The sequence below is a fragment of the Cinclus cinclus genome, chromosome 6 (genome assembly GCF_963662255.1).
Source record: "Cinclus cinclus chromosome 6, bCinCin1.1, whole genome shotgun sequence".
In the NCBI taxonomy this organism is placed as follows: Eukaryota; Metazoa; Chordata; class Aves; order Passeriformes; family Cinclidae; genus Cinclus; species Cinclus cinclus.
The window spans coordinates 60210936-60231782 of NC_085051.1; the positions used below are offsets into that span (position 1 = coordinate 60210936).

The following is a 20847-nucleotide window of genomic DNA, read 5'->3' on the forward strand; positions in this document are numbered from 1 at the left end:
CTTGCAGAGTGTGGTTGATTTTTCAAGAGAAGTCTCTGTTCTTGTGCAGAGTGAAGTTATTCCAAAGGGCAGCTCCTCGGGGCTCCCAGGAGGTGCCTGTGGGAAGATGCTGGAGCCACTTGCACACCCCTCACTTTCCTGGAGGTCATGTGAAGCTGGAAAAAACCCAATCTCATTCCCAGTGGCTGGATTGCAGCCCCTGGATTCCCAGAGCAGCAGCCACTCAGGAGGGTTAAAGGCATGGATTGACCCTGGCACGCACAAGGAGGGGAGTGGGCAGTGCATGGGATGGGCAGCCTTCATCCAAAGGGTGGCCTGGAATCCTGCCCAGGAGCAGCTGCTGGCAGGCAGCTCCAGCCTGAAGGGCCAGCTTTGATCTGCAATTAAAGACCAGAGAAAGAGAAAGTAAAACTTCATGTTGTTTTTTTATTATTTTTTTTTTCTTCTCTTTGTGCTTCCTGCCTGGCTAGCAGCAGGACACCGGGGTTGGGATGGGATGCTCCCGTGTGCCTCCCTGCTCTCATCGTCCCACTGGGAGATAATTCCACCCAGAAAACTGCCCAGCAGACACCCAACTGCAATTTGATGGGGCTGCACTCAGCACTTTGTTGGTGTGAGTGGGAATATCCTCATTGGAAAGTGGGATTTGGGGAGGTAGGAGGTGCTCACCCATCATCCCACACAACCACAAATAGAATGTGGCGGTTTGTAAAGATATCCTGAAACTTTTCTTTGCCCAGAAAAACCTTTACCTGGGCAGTCTCTTTTGGACCTGACAAGGACAAAACGGTGTTTGATTTTGAGTATCAATCCTCTCTTCCTGTGTGAATAGGAAGGAATTCTTGGCTGTGGGGCAATGACAAGTGCCCAGAGCAGCTGTGGTTGCCCCTGGATCCCTGGAAGTGTCCCAAGGCTGGGTTGGGTGGGGCTTGGAGCATCCTGGGATAGTGGAAGGTGTCACTCCTTGCCCATGGCAGGGAACTGGATGATCTTTAAGGTCCCTTCCAACCCAAACCATTCCGGGATTCTGGGATGGCTTCACTTGATTCCAGCCTTGCATCTGCTCAAGCCCTTAAGCTGCTTCCTTCCAGCATTCTGCCTGTATTTTTTTCCATGTATCCCGGGAGTTCCAAGGGACTCCAGGCAGGCTCTGCTGCTGTTCTGTGGGCACGTGGGACAGGAAAAGCAAACAGCAAGATGCAAGTGTGAGAGTTTTTTCCCAGGCCTCGGCGTTTCCTGCCCCAGCAATGCTCCTTCTCCTGGGGACACAGTTTATGTTGGAGCTGCAGGGTGGGGGGAGATGCTGTGACAGCAGGAAAGCTCCCATCCTTCTCCTGTTCTCCTGGCTGTGAAGATCTGGGACTTCTGCTACCCTCCAGCCTGAGGAGAGGAGCAGGGAAAATTCTGGTTGATGTTCATGGGAGCACAGAGAGGACAACTCAGTGCCAGAGCTGGGAGGAGGCAGCTCTGAGAGAAAATACTCCAAAATTCATAACCAATCCTTCCCTACCCACCCTGAGGCTATGTAAAACAGAGAAATTTCCTTCAGGCTCTTTTATTTCCCCAGAGTGTGGTGGAGCCTCACACCCAGCTCCTGCCTCATAATCCGTGTGAATTAGTCACCTGTTTTGGAAAACCGAGTCTGGGAAGCATCCTGTGCCCAGCTGTGGCAGTTTCCATGCCCACATTCCATCCTGCTCCAGTCCCCAGCTCCCCTTCTTGCACAGGGTGAGGGTGGTCTGATCCTGAGGAGTTTGTGGAGCTGAGGATGCAGAGAGTCCCATGACAGTGATGAGCTGCTTCCCATCATCCCAAAAACGAGGCTCCGAGACTCAGCGAGTGATGGGGAGGTGACAGCCCAGCCTTCCTGCCTCTGCCTCCAGCCACCAAATGCAACCTGAGCTGAGCTGGCAGTGGCATTTGGTGACAGTGGCATTTGGGAGTGGCAGGATGCCAGCCCAGCCCAGCCCAGGGAAGGAGACACTGTCCCAATGCTGAATGTGGCCCTACCTTTTTTTTTTTTTTTTTTCCCCTTTCCAAACACTCCCCGCTCCAGGACAGAACGTTCTCTGACTCCTGAAGTATTTGCAATATTTCCACGCCCTCCGTTGCCAAAAAGACTTCTATAAAAAGCCACTGTTTGTTGCTTTTTGGTGGGTTTTTTTGTTTTTGTTTTTGTTTTGTTTTTTGCAAAACTGAAACCCTTTGGTGGACGATGTGTGGCGTTCCCAGGGCTCTGTGACAGACACGTGGAGCTGCATCCCTGGCCCAGTTGCTTTCCAGGAGGCAAAGCTGCCTGGAGTTTGTGGAATCGCGGAATATCCTGATTGGAAGGAGCCCACAAGGATCATGAAATCCAACTCCTGGCCCAGCCTTCCACCCCTGGCCACTGCAAACTTCCTAAACTTTATTTTCTTTCTTCACACCCTTCTGGTAAATAAAGGAGTGTTCTCCCTAAAATCATGGAGCTGAAATCATGGAGTCCCTGTGCCTGCACATGAGCATCTCAGGGGGATTTTGGGGAGCAACAGCAGCATTCAGGAGGAATTTCTTCATGGAAAGGGTGGTCAGGCATCGGCAGGGGCTGCCTAGGGAGGTTTGGATTCCCCATCCCTGGAGGTGTCCAGGGAAGGACTGGATGTGGCACTCAGTGCTCTGGGCTGGGGACAAAGTTTTAGACGAGTCCCAGGTTGGGTATGATGATCCTGGATGTCTTTTTGAACCTAAAAGACTCTGGGATGTTGGGATACAGGCTGTGGATGCTCAGGAGCATCAGGAGGATGCTCGGGGATGACGTTCACGGGGAGACAGAGGCGGTGAAGCACCAAGGATGGATTTGCTGCCTTTCCCTGCCATGAGCAGAGAGGTTTGGCAGTGGCACAGCTATTTCTAAATATGTCCAGGGAATGGGTGTGGAAGGAAATCTTCCCATTTCAAGAGCTGGCCAAATTGCAACGTCCTCAGCTTTTTCAACTGCAGGGCCCAAGTGTTCTGCTGCCAACTGCGGCGTTTTCCCCTTTTATTGCCTGCCCGTGCTCAGCTGTCGTGCAGGATCCAGACCAGCCCCAGGAACTGGGGTCAGGGAAATAACCAGATTTAATTACAAAGTGTCTGAGATGGGAAAAAAAAAAAAAAAAACAAAACTCCCCACTCGCCCCCCCTGTCCTCACCCCAGTCGTGTTCTGCGTGTGGAGGAGCAGCAGGTTTTATGTCACCGTGTGAGTCAGTGAATTTTTTCATCCTTACTCTGCTGTTGACTGAGACCCTTTAAATAGAATTCCATCCTGAAGACATTAGGACATGCTGGCCAAGCCAGTGCTGCTGCCTTCCTTGGAATTAGTTGGATTGCTCTTTGTGTGCTGATGCAGAGGGAAGGGTGTAAGTGGGTTGTTTTCCTCTTGTTTGTGGGATTAAATTAATGGAGTTTAATTGGACTCGAGCTGCAGTTCAGCCACTTCAGAGTCAAGCCTTGTAGTGCTTCCTGTGCTCCAAGAAGCATCTGGATAACAGGAGCCTAGGGATTTTGTCCCACTTATGGAAAAAAACATCCAAACATTGAAGTGTTTGTTGACTCTGCCTCTCCAATGGCTCTTTTCATTGGCCTAGCAGTAATGCTTGGCTCCATCACCACTGCTTGCATCCTCCTCCTCCTCCTTTTCCTTCTCCTCACGGGTCTCTCTGGGCTGGTGGTGCCCAATTTCAGCTCTGGGAACCACTGGCACAAACATTCACACCACTCCAAACCCCACTGACCCCATTTTTAGGTGGTTTTGCACATCATTGCTCCCTTGGCAAATCTGTAAGTCAACAGGCACTTGGATTTTCCACCCACAATTTGGGAAGGCTCCAGCAAAACCTCTGCCAGGGTCAGCCTCAGCTGATTCCACACCCATAGCACTCCTTGGGCATCTCCAGAGGCTTTGTGGGATGTCCTGAGAGAGCTGCAGGGCCCCAGACAGTGAGTGGAGAGCTTGGCTTTTGCCCAGATAAATATTTAAGTTCCTGGGCATCTGAAGAACCCATAATAAAATGTACTGAATGTACAAACCCAGTAAACTGTGCTGGGGGGTGAGGACCTGCTCAGTCAGATAGTGCCCAGTGTTCAGCACAACCACAGCCTTATCTCCAGGCACTCCTCAAGTTATGTAAGTCCTTTTTTCAGTTTCTTTTTGCTTTTTTTTTCCCCCTCTGGTCTGTTTTGCAGAACTTTTATCTCGAGAGAATTTATGTTGCAGATAAGTGTGATGCTTCATTCTGTAAACTTACACTGTGAAAAACCATCCACAGAATTCACTCATTCCAAGGGGGGGAAAAAAACAACAAAAAACAAGCTTTATTTTTGGTTTTATGTCTGAAATGGAAGAAAAATGAGGTCTGAGGTCTCATTTTTCTAAGACTTGTCAGAGTGATGCACAAAGGCTGTAATTTTTGTGAGTCATTGGTTGGAGGGAGCAGCGATGGAGTGCAGAGAAATTCCACTTCCCAAGATATCCCACTTCAAAACACGTTTCCTGAAGGAGGGTGGCTGGATCAGCATTAAAAAGAGGATTTCCCCTCAATGCTGTCTGTCCTACAAGTAAATTTATGGAGTTTTTATGTTCAAGAATTAAGGAGGTGAACCAGCCAGAAACAGGGAAGGAAATTGGGTGCCGGAAGCTTCTTTGGAACATTAATTTTCTTTCTACATCAAAATTTTCTTTGTATCTCATGTTATTATCTGTATTTATGAGAACTGAATACTGAAAGTAGTGTGATTTCCCATCATTTCAGATTTTGGGAAAGTTAGTCCATACACAGCCCTTCCAGTCAATGATGTCATGTTCTATATGTAGGTGATGTAAGAAAATCATAAATCTGATTTCTTGTGGGAATGGGAGCCCCTGGATCCCTGGCAGTGTCCAAGGCCAGCTTGGACAGGGCTTGGAGCAGCCTGGGATAGTGGAAGGTGTCCCTGTCCATGGCAGGGGGTGGGATGAGATGAGCTTTAAGGTCCCTTCCAACCCAAACCATCCTGGGATCCCCATCAAAACACACCTTGGTGGATAAAGATGCAGCAGCTGCAAGATTTACTTGGTGGATTTAGTGCAAAAGAGCATAAGTTGGGAATTCTATGCCCTGTAAAGAAGATGTTTTTTCTTAAGTCAGTTTGCAGGGTGCAGATGGTGTTTTGTGAAGGAAGAGGGTTTAATCCCAGCTCTGGAGTTTGTATCAGGGTGGAAGATTAATGGGCACAGCTGGGCTGGGTGATCTGTGCAGGGGCTGGATGAGAAATGAAGGATTACACAGGAGGAAAAGGCCAAGGACTTCCCTTCAGCCACAGGCAGCAGGCACAGGCAGGATCTTGCAGGCAAATGGAAGAGAAGATGCTGCAGGGAGCAAAATGGCTTCATCCAAGAGTTGGAAGATTTTGTCTTGGAGATTCAAAGCCACCTTTCTGATCTTATTTTGAGCTCCAATACTCTTCCTTCCAGGCTCAGGCCATTCTGTCTCCTTCCCATAGAATCCCAGAAGGGTTTGGGTTGGAAGAGATCTCAAAGCCCATCCCATTCCACCCCTGCCATGGCAGGGACACCTTCCACTGTCCCAGGCTGCTCCAAGTCCCATTGTCCAGCCTGGCCTTGGACACTTCCAGGGATCCAGGTGCAGCCACAGCTGCTTTGGACACCCTGTGCCAGGGGCTCCCCATCGGTCAAGAATTCCTTCCCAATATCCAAAACCCCAGTTTGAAGCCATTCCCTCAGCTGCCTTGTTGGGTTTGTAAAGTCCTGGAGTCTGCTGCGCATCCATGGGAGGAATTCCTGCTCATCCATGGGATCCCTGCTGGGATGCTCCAGCATCCCCAGGCTTTGCTGCCTGCTCCATGCCCTGCAGCCACACATGCTGCTTGGAAGCAGCTGCCCAAAACTTGCCCTGGATCCTTTGTATCCCTCTGGGAGCATCGGGAACAACTGAGAGGCTATAAAAAGTCTCCTCGATATCAGATGGTCAAGCCCTGGGATGATTCCAGGATTGCTTCCAGAATCCCAGCCTGGCTTGGAGCCTTCTCCTGGCCTCCCTGAGTGCTTCCAGCTGAGAGGCTCTAATGCACCATAAATAAACCTCAGATCCTCAACCTTGCTCCAAAATACCAGGGGAACTCCTCGATTTAGGCTGTGCTGCCTCTTGTCCCCTGTGCGTGACCCCAGTTGTCCCAGCAGATTCCTGCTCCATGAGGTAAGCTGGCTGGGATAAATGGGAATGTGTGGAGCTGGCTGCACTCAGGCTCTGGGTATTTATTGCTAGAAATGGTCAAAAAGTTGGGCAGGGTAGGTGGTGGGGGCAGGGATGGGGTTTAGTGGGATGACTGTGTGTGGAGTGATAATAAGTCAGGGTTAAATTAAAGTTGAGATTAGGTAAAGCTTCTATATATAAAAAGGAATAAAATAGATAAATTATACAGGAATAAATATCTCTAAATACAGAAATAAAACTAAATTATAAGTTCAAAAAGTTTATGTATAAAATTATATATATATACATGTATATATATATATACTTACACACATATGTATGTGTACATATGTATATGCATATATATATTTAATATAATTTTCTAGATTTAAAGTCCATATAGATATCAAAATCTATATATTTTTCAGCCTGGAAGTGTCCAAGGCCAGATTGGACAAGGCTTGGAGCGACCTGGGATAGTGGAAAGTGTCCCTGCCTGTGGCAGGGGATGGAACAAGGTGGACTTTAAGGTTCCATCCAACCCAAACCATTCTGGGATTTAATGATAGGAGTGAAATAAATAAATAAAAATATATAATTCAAGCTTAAAATAAATTATGCTTTCTAAATAGATATGTAATATTTTTATATGTAGATATGGTGTGTAAGTAACTACAAGAATAAAAATAAAACTTAAATGAAAGCTAGATAATGGTTTGGGATGAGACACCTGCAGTATAAAAGATGGTGAAATCCAGAAGTGCCTGACCTCTGGATTCAGGAATGCCAGCTCTAGTGGGATCCATCCCTGAAAATCCCCTGGATGGGGCGAGTTCCCAGTGTGGTATTTCCCAGCTTGCTTGCAGGAAGGAAGGATGCTGGTGTGGGTGGGCAGTGTGGGGCTGTGTCCAGCTCAGGACATGTGCTGGGGACCAAATTCCAGTGTCAATTATAATCCCATGCCTGGGAGTGCTCAGAGAACTGCCACTGCTGCCAGCACATGGTGAGATCCCAGCCCTGTAACTTCTCCTGCTTGGAATAATGGCTGATTGTGTCCTTCAGCATTCCTTGGGTGGGAAAACACAGCCTGGCTGCAGCTAGCTCCTGGCTCCTGATCTCCAGCAGCAGGGATGGGACCAGGGGCTGCTCTCCACGGGGCATTCCAAAGGGAAGGATTTGCAGCTGAGCATTTTGGGGTGATAGGTGCAAAAACCAGAGCAAGAAATAACACAGGAGCTTCAGAGGACAGCCAGCTGCAGAGGAGACTCCAGAGCTCCTCCCAGGCTCAGGAGTGTCCGTGATCTCCATAGAATCATCAGAGAATCCCAGAATGGTTTGGATTGGAAATCCCATGTCATTCCACCCCCTGCCATGGCAGGGACACCTCCCACTGTCCCAGGCTGCTCCAAGCCCAGTGTCCAACCTGGCCTTGGGCACTGCCAGGGATCCAGGGGCAGCCACAGCTGCTCTGGCAATTCCATCCCAACTCCTCCCCACCCTCACAAGCAGGAATTCCTTCCCAATATCCCATTTGGCAGTGGAAGCCATTCCCTGTGTCCTGTCCCTCCATCCCTTGTCCCCAGTCCCTCTCCAGCTCTCCTGGAGCCCCTTTAGGTCCTGGAAGAGGCTCTGAGCTTTCTCTGGAGCCTTCTCTTCTCCAGGTGAACACCCCCAGCTCTCCCATCCCGTATTTTCCCAATCCAAGCTGTATTCCAGAGCTCTCCAAGCTTTTTGCAGCCTTTCACCACTGCAGTTGGATGGCTCCATGCCCTGGTGAATCCTTTTCCAGGTCAGCTTCCACACACTGACCAAGCCCAGGGACTCCTGGTCCTGCTCCAGTCCCGTGGTGGTTTCACTGGTACAACAGACAGCAGGCTCTGCTTTTCCAGGAAAATCCTTCCCACTTGGAATTGAGTGCAGCAGACCCAAAGTCCTGCCTTGGTGGGAAATAAAAATTCCCTTTTTCCTTGCTCCCCATAGTCCCATGGCTTAAAACACAAACACAGTGGGATGCTCCTGGTCTTAAGTGGGTTTTACATTGTTCAGGTTGGTCCCAGGCAGGAAAATGGGAGAGGTTTGCTGTGAAAAGGAAACACTTCAGCCAAAATCTCTTTGAAAAGTGGGTAAATTATAGGCTTTAAACTTTCCAGTCTGATGTGTAAATAAATGGCTTGACTCTTGGATTGCTACTATGGAAGTGAGAGGATCCAGCTTGTTCCCTGCATGGCCAAGTAGAGATTTGTGTGCTTATTTCTATTCCTGTTTCTTTATATTGTTTCTATATGATTGTGCATGTTTATAATATATATTATTTATAATTTTATATTATTAATGTGGGGGTTTTATTATTTTTATTATTTTTATTTAATGTATGAAAGTGTTACTAGGCTCAGTCACAGGATCTACCAGTGCTCACATTTCCATTTGAGCGGCTGTGCCTGGGAAATTGCACATTTTATCCAAATGTTGTTACCTTTCCAGCCAAGGACAGTGCCTGTTTCCAACAGGCTTGCAGGGAAAATGTCTTCAACTTGATTTTTAACCATTACAGAGCAGGAAATTCATCCAAGGGAGATAACTGGACATTGCAAGATATTGTTCTTAATGGAAGGATATTCTTCTTTCCCTCCTTTTTTCCCATCCTGCCATTATAAAAGTGGTCCATTTTCCCCTCCAGACATCAGACATCCAGAAGAACTCTCCCTTTTGAGGAAACCCAGAGATCCATCAAAGAAAAAAAAGAAGAAGTTGGATGATCAATGTGAAGACGACACCTTTGAGCTGGAGGGGCCGCTGATCACGCCGGGGTCGGGTGAGCTGGGGAAAAAAATGGGAGTGGGGAAAAAACTGGCACGCAACGTGGGGCTGATTGAATTTCTTGAGGTCTGTGCAAGAAACAGACCCCAAATCCATGGCACAAGTCCTGGCAGGCTGCAGCACTGGGTTGCACGGATGCATGTCTGGAGCTGGAGCTGTCACGCATTCCCCGGAGCAGAGCAACCCCAGGCTTCACAGAACAAACCAGAGCCCCAGTGGGGCCACTTGAACACTCAGATCCTGTTGCTGAGAGCTTTTCTTACCCTGTTAAGAAAGGAGTGAAATGGAAAATCGTTCCTAGTGTCACATTCCTGGCGTGGTTTAGGCTGTGCCACTGTTCTACTCCCTGTTTACAGCCCAGCAAGGGCAGTGTTTCATTAATTACTTTAGTGTTGCCTTACATGAAGGGGGTAGCTGTGGATTGTGATGCTAAAGAAATCCTTTTATTGCTGGGGAGTGGTTGACCTGTCTGGATTCCAGATCCAGAGCACGATTGGGAAGGGAATTTCTGGTGGAGTAACATCCCTGATGGAGTTACCACAGGCAGCAAATGGATGCAGGTGTTTGCAAGCAGAGGGGTTTTTCAGCTTTTTTCCATGGCTGCTGGAAATCTGGTGTCTGAAGGCAAATGGCAGGAGTTTAAACCATCATTTTGGCCAAGTGGAAGCACTTTATCCCAAATGGATTTGTGGAGAAAGCAGCAGTGGTGAGCAGGAGAGATGTGTCTGGCTGCCAGAGCTCTTGGGTTTAAATCCAGCAATCCAAGGACAACAGGGAAGCTTTAATTTAAAAATTACCTTGGAATTGTAAAGTTGTATTAATTGATGTTAAATCAGCTGCAGGGAAGGTCATGGCGTGTGGTTAATGCCAGTGGTGGCACAGGGCTTGCAGAAGGGAAGGTTTTGGCTGCTCAGGATGATGTGCACCGTAGGTCTAGAACAAGGAAAAATAATCCTCCTTTTGCTCTGATCCCACTCTTTCTCCTCTCAACTACTTAAAAATACTTCTGAGCTTGTCCTCTTCCACTCCTGGCTCAGAGAATTCGGGCAGGGCTCCAGTCAATTTTCATTTCCATTTGGCATTTTCATCTTGAAAGTCCATTCTAAGCCTTTCCAACAGCCAGTGTTCACAGAGAGCATCTCTATTTGATTAATAGCCAAGACCTGGCCACCTTTGGGGGAAATGTATGCAAAAGCTGGGGTTTATTTTAATTATTTATGGCTCTTCCAGTGAGTCACTTGGCTGCTTTTGCTGTCCTTGTGAATGAAATCACTCACAGCAGGTTGAATTCCTGCCTGTTCAGGTGCCATTCAATAAAAGTCGTGGGTTTCATCTGAATAAATCATTTCTAGAATTGTTCCAACATCAGTTTGTGTGCTGAAAGCTTCTGGAAAAGTAATTAATAATTCAGGAGGTGCTGATTTCAATGTCTTGGGAGTGTTTTGCACTGAGCATCCCAAGCCTGGCAGTGAAATAATTTAAATCCCAGTGGGCAGAGCTGTCAATACACCCACAGGATGTGTTGCCCAACACTTTCCATTAGAAAACCTGTAGTCACTTGTTTATATAAATTAGCCAAATTTGTAGCTATTTCTGCTGGAACTTTCCATGACACTGCCTGCCTGGGGCAAATTTTTTAAGAGAAGCTTCTTTTGAGATGTTTCAGGTGTTCAGAGAAAGAGATGAGGAGAACAGTGCAGGGGAAGCTTTGCTCTGATGGAGCAGACACTCAGTCAAGGAATGTAGGGGATATTCATGGAAAGACTTGCCCAAAATTTGGGGCAAAAAGTGGGATTTTCTTGTGTTGGTCCAGTAGATGCTCAGCCCTGTGTGCTCGAGCCATGTGAAGGCTGAAGCTGCAGCGAGGGTGGATGGGGAGGAGGGAAGAGCTGTTTTGGGAAGTGGTTTATGGATAATGGTGGGGGTTTATGGCTGGTTTTTTTGGAGTTCTCTGCTCTGGAGTTCTCCAGTGCTGTAACAATCCATGGGGAGAGCACCTCTCTGCTGCTTTTATAATCACAGGACAGCTCAAGCTGGAAAGGACCCTAAGGATGGTGCAGTCCCAGCTCCCAAAGTGCAGGTACCTGGTTTAGAAAAACATGGAAATCATCCCTGGCCTTTTCCTTGCAAATGAAGGTGGATTTTTCCATCCCTTGACCATTCCTGCTGCTTTTTTGCTCATGCCTGTTTTGTTGGATCTGTCTTGGTGACAGGCACCCATGGTGCTCACAGGTCCCCAAATGATTCATCCAGACTGGGATGCCAGCAAAATGAGCAGGAACATTAAAAGCATCCTTGTTTGGTGGTTTTCACTGGCATTTGCTACCCTGCCAGGCAGTTTAGAATCAGGTCTGTCATTATCTGGAATTTCCTAGCCATGATGTTGGCTGTCACTGACGTTGATGCTGCTGTTTCACACCATTCTTCCTGCTCCTTGAGATGCTTATTATAAAAAATGAGGGTTCAGAAAGGTTTTTGCATTGGTTTGGTCTTGGACTTTTCCAGTCCAGCTCAGTTTTCTGTCATTCCTTGGCCATGAGGGTGGGGGAATGGTTTGGAGCAAGGAGCTGGAGCGTGGCCCAAGGTGGTGGCTGGGGGCAGCAGCAGGAGGTGGCACAAAAGGCCTCGTTTGTGGCATCTCAACTCTGTCACCATCCTCAACACCCTCAACTGAGCTCTGGGAGGGAGAGCTTGGGTGCACTGAATTGCAGGCTTGTGATTTAGGAAGGACTCAGCCCTTTCCCAAAAATCCAGTGTGGTGTTGGACCTTCTAGTTGTGGTGGGCAGATCTGTGCCCAGCAGGTGATGCTGGGTGAGCTCCTTGCCCGATGTGTGTACACAGTGGAATTCCTGGGTGGTTGATCCTCCCTTATTCTGAAAATCTGGGTTTTAGATAAAAATTCAGCATCCCTGTGAGGTGAAGAGGGGCTGCTTCATTGCATGGTTTGGGATGGAAGGGACTTAAAAGGACTTAAAACATGTCTCATTCCACCCCCTGCCATGAGCAGGGACACCTCCCAGAGACCAGGTTGTCCAAGTCCCATCCAAGACTCTCCTGGAACACTTCCAGGGATGGGGCAGCCACAACCTCTCTGTTAAGCTCAGCTATTTTGAAGCTTGAGATACCGAGCTGGATTTGGTTTTTTTTCCTCTTCAAATTAATGATTTTAAAATGTTTGGGTGTTTTTCTGTCTGCTTTGAGTCGGTACGAGCTGTGAAGCTTCAAAAGGCCTGGGAGTAACACGTGCTTTGGGATCAGTTTGGCACCACATCTCACTACTCAGCACATTAATCCTGAATTTGTGTGGCCACTTCAGCAAGCTTTTCCATCCAGGAATGCCACATTTCCATACCCAGCTGTCCTCATAATGTGAATAAAATAACGGGAAGTCACTTCAGCTGCTTTGCTGCCACCAGCACTGCTGCAAACGCTCCATTAGGGTGGTTCAACCTCACCTGTGCTGTTCTGCCCTCTTCCAGAAATGCCCAGTTTTGGCTTCTGTCCTTCTCCTGCTCTCCGGGTGACTTTCTCTCGCCTTCTCACTTCCCTCCTTTCTTTCCCTCTCTATAGGCACCGATATTCTTTACATCGGCCCCGTCAAAGGTGAGCTCCACCTCAATAGGACTTTTGCCCTCTGCCTCTGGTCTCTTTGGCTGCACCCTTAGTTTATTTTCCTGCTCCTCTAAAACTTTTGACTTCCAAAATCTTTAAGCAACAGGTAATACCGGTAAGTCGGGGGCCACTCATGTCCCAGGTGCCACAGAACTCAGGGGGCAGGAGCTTCCCAGTGTGGGAGCCCTAAGTCTTTTCCCATCATTTGGGCTGAAATGAGTTTTCCATCAGTTTTGCTCTTGGAAAAGAGCCGAGAGAGAGGAGAGAGACAGGTTTTCATGGGAGAACAAGCAGCACAGCATTTTCCCATTGCGAAAAGACGAACAGGGAAGGTTTTCCATCTGCGGAGAGCCGGCGTGGCCGGGAGCAGGCAGGGCTTGGCCCTAGGCTAATTCCAGGCTTTTATTCCCCTCGCTGGTAGGAAATATCTATTCAAGCCCAGGACTCTATAGCAAAACGATGACGCCGACCTACGACGCCCACGACGGCAGCCCCCTGTCCCCCACGTCCGCCTGGTTCGGTGACAGCGCCCTGTCCGAGGGCAACCCGGGAATCCTGGCCGTGAGCCAGCCCGTCACCTCCCCGGAGTCCTTAGCCAAAATGTACAAGCCCCAGACGCTGCTCGATAAGGCCAAAATCAACCAAGGGTGAGTTTTCAGGAGTTGAGGATTTGGGGGTTCTTGTGCTGGTTTTGAATTGCGTTCTCGGCTCCGCCGGGGCGTTCCGTGTGTGTTATCCCGTGTTGGCAATCCACAGGTGGTTGGATTCATCCCGATCCCTGATGGAGCAGGAGGTGAAAGAAAACGAGGCTTTGCTACTCCGGTTCAAGTACTACAGCTTTTTTGACCTGAATCCAAAGGTACAGAGCTCCTTGTTCCGCTTGCATTTTGAAATTTCCATCCTTTGGAGCGAAGGATGCCTGGATCTCTTAACATGCTGTTGTGTTGGCAAATGTCCCAAAGAAGTGGAAGTTTGAAAATGGGTTGTGCAGGCATCAAACCCAGGATTCGTGCTCCTATATGCACCAGGGTTTTAGGTGAGGTGTTGCTAGAGGTGCTTAAGAAGTTCTTAAAGCCACTTCTGGTCAGTGGCAGAGGATTTTCAGTCTCAGATCAAAGTGCTATGTTGAGAGGAGAGATCACAGAATCCCAGAATAGTTTGGGTTGGAATGGGCCTTAAAGACCATCTCGTTCCAACCCCCTGTTGTGGGCAGGGACAGTTTCCAGTAGAAATTGGGGTTCTGGTAGAAAATGGGGTGGTTTGTGTTGATCTGGGCTCCTGGTTTTCCAAGCATTTCCCCCGTTTCTGTGCCGCAGTACGACGCGATCAGGATCAACCAGCTGTACGAGCAGTCCAAGTGGGCAATCCTGCTGGAGGAGATCGAGTGCACAGAGGAGGAGATGATGATGTTTGCAGCACTGCAGGTGAGAGAACAGCCCCAGACACCCCTGCCTTGGGTTACACTTGGTTTTGTTTGCAGCCTTCTCTGCTCATTAACCTCATAAACAAAATTATGCAATCACAGAATGGTTTGGGTTGGAAGAGGCCATGAAGTTCATCCAGTTCCAGCCCCCTTCCACTATCCCAGGCTGCTCCAGCCTGGTCTTGGACACTTCCAATGATGGGGTAGCCACAGATTCTCTGGGCAACCTGTGCCAGGGCCTCACCACCCTCACAGACAAGAATTCCTTCCCAAGATCCCTTCTTCAGATTAAAATCACGTTATAAGCCTCACCTTGTCTCTGGTGGGAGCTTGGCATTCTCATGCTGGTAGAAGATGGATCATTTCCCATCTCCAGATCCTCACTTGAGTTCATGAGATAATTTAAATATTTGCCACTGATTATCCCTCATGAAAAAGAACTTGACCTGCTTTTACCAAACATGTTTATATCTATCTTAACTTTTAGTTTTGTCCTTCTTAACCCATCCCATACAAACACGAGGTTACTGAACTGTGCCTTTCTGGCTCTCTGCCCCTAAACCAGCTGGGGATAATCTGTGGCTTTCCCAGAACTATGTATTTATCTGGTTTATGAAATACTCAATGTGATTTGGCATAAATGCTCCACCTGCTATTGACTTCCATGAGAGGGATGGCAGGCCTTTGTTCCGTGTGGTCTGGCACACCTTGGAGCTGTAGGATGCAGAAATGTCCCCCTCAGGAGCAGGGCTGCCTGCTCCAAGGGCCCCTCCCAGGAAAAAAAAGAGAGGAAAACAGAAATATAATGACTCAGTTTACATCCAAGAGCTCCAGAGTGGGTTGGGCACGGTCCTTCCTGTGAGATTTTATGGATGTTTTGGTTTTCTGGGGTGAAAACAGATGCAAAGAGATGGAATCCTACAATGGTTCAGGTTGGAATGGGTTTTAAGGGTCATTTTGTTCCACCCCCTGCCATGGGCAGGGACACTTCCACTGTCCCAGGTTGTTCCAGCCCCATCCAACCTGGCCTTGGTCACTTCCAGGGATGGGGGAATCTTACAAATATCCATGTACAGCTGGTGGGAGGCAGGAAAGGGGGTGGACAGAGCTGCCCAGTGGCAGGAGCAGAGGCCATGGAGCACGAGAGGGTCCCTGTGCACATCAGGAAGCACCTTCATGCCAGGAGGGTCAGTGAGCACTGGCACAGTTTGCCCAGAGAGGCTGTGGAGTGTCCATCCCTGGAGTTACTCCAAAGCCAGGTGGATGTGGTCCTGGACAACAGCTCCAGGTGGCCCTGCTGGAGCAGGGAGTGGGACCAGGTGACCTCCAGAGGTCCCTTCCAACCTCAGCCCGGTGGAAAGAGCAGCTCTGCCCTGCTCTGTGTCCAGAGATCTCCTTCAGGGATCAATGCCTGGACACTCCTTGGAGTGGAAACATCCAAGATGGTCACTCCTGACCCAGCAAACCCTCCCAGTATTTGCTGGAATCTTCTCCTGCTGTCCCACATCTCTTCCCAAGCGTGGCAGCTGTGTCACCAGGACCCCGTGGGATCCTGGGCTCCCAGGAGCATCCAGGTGTGACCCTGGCCTTGCCTTCCAGTACCACATCAACAAGCTGTCCATCATGTCCTCTGAAAACCACCTGAACCACAGTGACAAGGACGTGGACGAGGTGGACGCCGCGCTCTCGGACCTGGAAATCACCTTGGAAGGTGGCAAGACATCAACAATCCTGGTAAGGGCTGCAGAGAATTTTTCCAGGCATCCAACATCAATTAGTTCCTTTTTTTTTCTCTTCTAATTCTGATGTGAAAATTGCCCACACCCCAATAATGTTTTCTTTAAAATGCAGGGATTTTAGATCCCAAGGGATAGTTCTGCAAAGAGGGAATCCCTGGAAAAGTCTTGGAGGAGCCAGGATCTTACTGATGCCCCCCCTGTATCAAGCCACCCTCCTGATGAAATAATGCAAAATTAAATGGAAAATAAGTTGTTTTTTTATCCTCACTACTGACTTGTCCAAATAACTGAGTTTTCCACGTTCAGGTTCCTCTTTTACTGTTTCTAATTCACATTTTACAGCACCTAAAGCAGCTGCTGGATTTTCAGAACTAATTTAGGCTTATGAAACCCTATTTTTATTAGACTGGATTTTAGCCTAGGTCTGTATTTCAGAGCATTTGGGTTTTTTTTTTCTTGATATGCTGTTTTAACACTGGTTTTCCACCTTTAAAAATATAAAGCCTGAAAATTAAAGTGCATTAAAAGGACTCAGTCCTGTCAGCCTTGGCCCAGCACAGCTTTTCCAGGCATTTTGCACATTTAAACCATCTCTTTCCAACCCTAAAATCTCTGAAATTTTCCACTTTTACACTTCATATAATTTTTTAAGTGTTTATGACGGGTCTTTTTGTAGCTACATCCATCCTTAGATGCATTATTGGCATTAACAACAGCAGAGCTTTGCAGTATAAACCAGAAACAACAACAAATTTTTATCACCAAGACATATTTTCTAATTCCTTTTGCAAAACCAGATTGGAAACACATCACTGAGGAACAGTCCCTGCCAGACAGGAGTGAGGAGGACAATGATTCATCCAAAAAACCCCATCCCTTTCCTTGGGCTTTGTAGCAGGAGCCATTTCCAGATGCATTCGAGTAATTGAATACGGATAATGGGCAATTACTGGATTGTTTGTTTAGATTCTGCATTTTTTTCCCTGTGGTATCTGTAAACAGTTTCTCGTTGCAGACTGAAAGTAAACTGTCCTGCTACTGGAAGCTCCTGGAGCAATTCTCCCTTTCCCTGGCCCTCGAAATTTTTTTTAACTTCCAGCTCCTGGGAATTGCAAGTGTCATCCTGGTGAAAAAAAAAAAAAAAAAAAAAGAGAGAATTTAAACGGAATGTTTCAAAAATTTTGGGGAGAGAAACAAAAATCTTTCTAGGCTTAGAAATCCCTTCCCCAGTCAATTCTCTGCAGAGGTGCCTCTTTCCCTTTTGTTTGGAGCATCAGGAATAAGTGAAGGGAGGAGAAAATTCCCTGTGCAGCCGTGACCGCCGGTGACCCCGCGGCTGGGAATTGGCTCCAGCAGCAGCAGGAATTCCTCAAAGGAAAACCAAGCCTTGTCCTCTGCTTTCAGAACAGCAGAGCTGGATTTCTCACTGCTCGCTTCTCCTGGGAAGTGGCTGGGGCTTTCTCAGGAGCAGTTTCACAACCCCTAAAGCCCTGATGGTGCTCCTGGTTCCCTCCCCTGCACCACATCCCTTCCCTCCTGATCCCAGTGTTCTGAGTGAATGGGATAATCTCTGATTTCCAGGGTGACATCACTTCCATCCCGGAGCTCGCTGACTACATTAAAGTCTTCAAGTAAGTGCTGATGGGAAGAGCTGCTTGTGGAACTGGTAACGCCTGTGAATAATTAATGGTCCTGCCTCTTAATTTCCTTTGTTGTTTTTATCTCCTGGCCTTACAATATTCAAAATATTCAGTACTTAAGTTGATTGGTTCTTAAATACAAAATTCAATGTGTTCTCCAGCTCTGGTGCATCCCATAGCCAGCAGTGTGTGCTGGGATATTTCTTCAGCACATTTCATGCCCAGGAGAGAACAAACCATCCTAAAATGAGGAGTAAAACCTAAAAACCTCCCTCAAAGACTTCTCCTGGTCTGCAGGAGGCTGGAGGAATTCTTTCCAGCCAGGATCCCGGTCTCTCCATGCCAAAAGGAGCAGGTTAAGTTGACTCTACCCCTCTCCCAGCTTGCTCAGGATTTAGGGTTTTTTTAGCTTGCTTTGACTCGGTTGGTGGTTCATGGAAACTGGGAATGGCAGCATCTGGACTTGGAGGAACATTTTTGGCAGCCATGACCGTCCTTTGCAATTTACTGCCTGCTGCAGTGAAAGTTCTGGAAGCTGGAAACACTGATGGGATTTCACAGCAGAGCTGTAGGATAGCAGGGGGAAAAAAGCTGCAGACAGTGAAGTAGCTCTGGAGCAAACCTTTATTTTATGAATTGTTTGGTTCTGGAGCCAGAACTTGGCACTCTGCTCTGAAAACTCCTTCTGCCTCTCCAGGGGTGAATTAACGAGGTCTCTGCCCCTGTCTGGGCTTGTGGTCTGGCTTAACTGGGGCAAAGTTTCAAGGCTGTGCCCAGCCCCTCAGTGGGTGTTTCTTCCCTCCTTTGAACAAACAAACGAACAAAAAACAAAAACGTGTTCTTCTCCTTGATCTGCTGATTTGCCAATCAAATTAGGCACCACTCCGGGAGCTAATTGCCTGCAAATTGAAGAACCAGGGAATGGAGCAGCCAGAAACTGCTGGTGCCTCACTCAGTGCAAGCCCTGAACCCTGGGGTTGGGGTTTGAGGCTGTCAGATTGAACACAGAATTCTGTTTGCTCCTAAAAGTGGGGCTCAGGTGGGATTTTGGTGCCAGAAATCCACTGTAAATGGTGCAGTGTATGGAGCTGTCCCAGCTTTGGTTATGCCTCTTGTCACACTTCAGCTGGCGAGAATTGGAGGAGCAGTGCATGTCCCTTGTATTCCACATATTTCACTCCTATAAATGTGTCCCAGTATGTGACTGGTGTGGCTGTAGAGATTTGGGAGTGGTTCCCTCTCTCCTGCCAGCCAGGTTACTGCCCTTGCCAGCTAAAATCATGGAATTCCAGAGTGTTCTGGGTTGGACTTTAAAGATCATCCTGTTCCAACCCCCTACCATGGGCAGTGACACCTTCCACTATCCCAGGCTGCTCCAAGCCCTGTCCAGCCTGGCCTGGGACACTTGCAGGGATCCAGGGGCACCCTGTGCCAGTGCCTCACCAGCCTCACAGGGAGGATTTCTTCCTAATATCCCATCTAAACAACTCTCAGCAGCTGTTTCTGAGATGAAAATACAAGAAATGCATGAGAGGCTGCAGATCCAGCCTTAGAATAAGGTTCAGAAATCAGGGAAGATTAAAATACTCCGATACCTGGGGCTCTGTGAAAGCTCTGGGCTTGTGTTGTGATGAGTTCAGGGTGCTTCACTTTGCAGGGCCATCATTTCTCCTGCAGAATCGAGCAAAATCCGTGCTTTCTGTAGAAAAGAGCGGAACCTTTTGTGCTGTGGAGTGTTTAAAAAGAAAACAAGGAGTGCACTGAGGCGTGTGCGTGACTGACACGTCCTTGGAAGTGCTGCTTCCCCTCAGAGCCTGAGCAGAGTGGTTCCAGTTTCATATGGTGGCTCTAGAGGCAGATTTTGCAGTGGTTCATGGGCTCCTCTGTTTTTGTAGCACAGTCCTCCAGCTCCCCCCACCTTGCCCCAAATTATCTCCCTGGGATTGAAGAGTCTGAACTTGGAATTGGAGCTCAAATCCTTGAGCCAGTAGTGAAGGGGTGGCTGAGCCCCCAGGCAGGGGTGGGAATAACCTGACAGCGGCTTGCCGGGGCTGAAATTCCAAGGAAATACTGAGATTTCCTGGGGAGCAGCTTGTTTTAGGAGCTCAGACCAAGTGAGATGTCTCTCCACATGTCCTGCAGGCCCAAGAAGCTGACGTTGAAAGGCTACAAGCCCTACTGGTGCACCTTCAAAGATACCTCCATCTCCTGCTACAAAAGCAAAGAGGAATCCAACGGGACTCCTGCTCACCAGATGAACCTGAGAGGTAAGAGAAGCTCAAGGCTGGAATAAGAGAAGCTGCTTTTTATTCCAGGAATAGGCTGCTCTTCCTGCATCTTCTTTTCCCACTGCTTTATCGCCTCGGAATTCCATCCCGGGCTTAGGTAAAGGTGTGTAAAGGAATGAGGTGGCTGGTTTTGGATATGGTGGCACAGACTTGGATTTCTGAGTGTGATTATGTGTGATCCCATGGGAAAGCACCACCAGCCCCTCAATACCTTGGGAAGGGAGCTTGGAAGACCACAGAATGGTTTGGGTTGGAGGGGACCTTCCAAACCTTGTTCCAAACTTCCACCTGCCCTTCTCCTTTTTGTCACTTATCCAAAGGATTGCAGTGACTCCCACAGCATTAAACTGGAAAGAACAGAACCATTTTGTTCCTCTGCTGCCTTTATTTCTCCTCCCTGCTGCTGGTTGGGAGCAGCCTCAAGAGCTGAAATTCCTATGGTGGCTGCCTGTCCTTACGTCAAGTGAAACATTCTTGCTCACTGAGGAGACAGGAGACCGTGGAGACAGGAGCAGGGGGGATGCCAGACAACCTCAGGCTGCTGTAGCAGCAAGGCCTGACCCCCAGGACCTTCCTGGGAGCTTTTGACAGATTTGCTGTGACAGCACTTCCCAGAAATCTGGGGGGTGATGTTGATGCAGTGCCCGCGCTGCCGTGGCTGGGGGGCTTCATCACCCCCCGTGTTTGCACAACCACTTGGAATTCTCTCCAGGCACCAGGAGCAGGATGCTCACACCTCACTGCTGGCTGCAGCAGCCAGAGCACAAAATCCCTGAATGGTTTGGGTTGGAAGGGACTTCAAAGCCCATCCAGTTCCACCTCGCTCCCACGGACAGGGACACCTTCCGCTAAACCAGGATGGTCCAAGCCCCACGGAGCCTGGCCTGAAACACTTCATGGCATCCCATCATTCATAAATAACGTAGAGGGGTTGCAGGGTGAGAGTCAACACCCATCCAGTCACCTTTTCCAATCCTTTCATGAAGATTTTGGGGTGTTTTCCAGCCACTGGATCCATTTCTGAATCCAGGCAGGATCCAGGAGTTCTGTGGGTGCACGTTCACTTTGGCTTCATTGCTTTCAGATAAGGTTTTGCTTTTCCCTCCCGTTTGCCTGA

At 48.4% G+C, this 20847-nt stretch overlaps 1 protein-coding gene across 2 annotated transcripts in view; it reads left to right on the forward strand.

Annotated features, from left to right (window-relative positions):
- Nucleotides 1-20847, forward strand: part of FERMT2 (FERM domain containing kindlin 2) — a 51138-nt gene that overhangs the window by 21407 nt on the left and 8884 nt on the right. For both annotated transcript variants that reach the window (XM_062495823.1, XM_062495824.1), the window contains exons 3-9: nt 8888-9022; nt 13062-13287; nt 13397-13499; nt 13957-14064; nt 15663-15797; nt 17384-17433; nt 19585-19709. In XM_062495823.1, coding sequence (XP_062351807.1) covers nt 8888-9022; nt 13062-13287; nt 13397-13499; nt 13957-14064; nt 15663-15797; nt 17384-17433; nt 19585-19709 — 882 coding nt within the window. The remainder of the gene's footprint in view (nt 1-8887; nt 9023-13061; nt 13288-13396; nt 13500-13956; nt 14065-15662; nt 15798-17383; nt 17434-19584; nt 19710-20847) is intronic.